At 48.4% G+C, this 1,937-nt stretch overlaps 1 protein-coding gene across 1 annotated transcript; it reads left to right on the forward strand.

The window, feature by feature from the left end:
- Window positions 1–424: 424 nt before the first annotated feature.
- Window positions 425–1,597, forward strand: LOC115114875 (proteasome subunit beta type-11-like). The gene is made up of 2 exons (XM_065013615.1): window positions 425–1,037; window positions 1,257–1,597. Exons 1-2 carry the CDS (start codon window positions 425–427, stop codon window positions 1,595–1,597), a joined length of 954 nt encoding a protein of 317 aa, XP_064869687.1.
- The last annotated feature ends 340 nt before the right edge of the window (window positions 1,598–1,937 follow it).

Consider the following 1,937-nt stretch of genomic DNA (forward strand, 5'->3'; position numbering starts at 1 on the left):
CACCATCACAACAGAAGCACTATCATATATCGCTAAGTCAAGCTAAATGCTTGTGAGAAATATTAGTGTGTGTGTGTGTTTGTGCGTGCATGTGTGTGTCAGACTGCTATATAAAAACACTTCAAGTTCAGTGTCATTGCATTTGGGGAGAGAGTTGATACCAAGCAGGACTGTCATATACAAGGCCGTAAAAAAGGATTTCACTGGGAGAAATTGAACAAGCCTAAGGACAGTTTCTCTGGATTATGGATTGCTCTGTGCTGTTAAATTGTATTGCCTCTCCTTATTGAGAGATTACACTGAGCATCAACCTTTTACACAAATTCAAGGGACAGTAAATCTGTTTTTGTAGGGAGATTGAGTCTGTTTTGTGATCTTTATTGCATTGATATCTACCACAATCCGTCAGCAAAATACCATCACAATGGCTTTACAAGACGTCAGTGGCTTTCAGGACACCCCTATGTCTCACATGTGGAACACTCCTGCCTCACTATCTGGGCCTATGGGAGATACCACTCCTCTCCTGGACATGGCTGATGAAAGGATCCTTGGTTGGGGAAGGTTTAAATCATCTGAGAGAGATGGAGGGGTCCCTCTGCGCTTTTTCATACCTCCTCCTCAGAGCTCTGTTCCTTTCTGCTGTGACAACAGACACACGTCCCTTTCTTCCCTGTCCACCTCCTCATCACCGCCCACCCGCCGCCCATTCCCTTTGTCTCATGGAACCACTACCCTGGCCTTTGTGTTCCAAGGAGGTGTTATAGCAGCGGCAGACACACGTGCCAGCTGCTCAGGGCTTGTCGCCTGTCCCTCTGCCCAGAAGATCCTGCCCATCCACTCCCATTTACTGGTCACTACTTCAGGCAGTGGTGCAGACTGCATGCTATGGGAGAGAATCCTGGCCAGAGAGATCCGCCTTTACCAGCTACGCCACGGCCGCCGCTTGTCAATTACTGGCTCTGCCAAGCTCCTCTCTCATATGCTGCACCCCTTTAAGGGGACTGATGTGTGTGTGGCAGCCACTCTTTGTGGCTGGGATGTAGAGGAGGTTAGGGTGGAGGAATTCAAGGGACAAAGAGTTGATAGGATGGGATCAGGCAGAGACGACAGCATCTCTCCAGCAAAACGGCCCATTGAAGAGACAGTAATGTCAACTAGTGATGCTTGTAGTCAAGATGACTTGACTGACCGTGCCTGTGAGAGAACAAGACATGCAGTAACTGATGTGGACCTGACAAGATCCCATCCTGTCAGGGATCGTTGTGGCCCAAAGCTGTTCTATGTGTGCAGTGATGGCACCCGGCTGCAGGGAGAGCTCTTCTCGGTTGGCTCAGGTTCGCCTTATGCTTACGGAGTGCTGGATGGAGAGGTGCGGTGGAGCCTGAATGAGGAGGAGGCTATCTCATTGGCCAGAGAAGCTGTGTACAGGGCCACACACAGAGATGCATATTCAGGGAACTGTGTGGACCTTTTCCACATCACTGCCCAAGGATATTGCCGAAGAGACAGGGAGGATCTGAGAGAGGAGTACCACAGAAAGAGGGAGAGGGTGCTGAAGAGGGGAAAAGAAGAGAGTGAGGAAGATAAGAAATAGGGATTGATAAATAGGGAAGGGGGATGGTTGGGGTTAGAGGGTAGGGGTAGATTTAGCCCATTCATAGCTGCTAATTACCTTTAGCGTCTATTCATGAACGTATATCTTTTGGCCGGGGGGGTTTAATGAAGAGCCCCGACACTCGTGCTGAACGTTAACATTCATCACTTGCAGTACGGTTTTGGAAACATAAGGAACGTATATTTCATATCAGCCATATTTCCATGTTACAGTTCTTGTTTACAGAAAACAGATGGAAGACAGAGGTGACTACCTCTGCTAATTAGCTATCTGCGTCTCCGAACACCTGTGTGTAAACGGAAGACGGACACCATAATTG

The sequence above is a fragment of the Oncorhynchus nerka genome, linkage group LG9b, assembly GCF_034236695.1.
Source record: "Oncorhynchus nerka isolate Pitt River linkage group LG9b, Oner_Uvic_2.0, whole genome shotgun sequence".
Taxonomy (NCBI): Eukaryota; Metazoa; Chordata; class Actinopteri; order Salmoniformes; family Salmonidae; genus Oncorhynchus; species Oncorhynchus nerka.

Bases quoted from the DNA above. Each gene is read 5' to 3' on its own strand.
- LOC115114875 (XM_065013615.1), top strand. From the start codon at position 425: ATGGCTTTACAAGACGTCAGTGGCTTTCAGGACACCCCTATGTCTCAC. The intron at 1,038-1,256 runs GGGATGTAGAGG...CCCATCCTGTCA, and splicing joins GGCAGCCACTCTTTGTGGCT to GGGATCGTTGTGGCCCAAAG.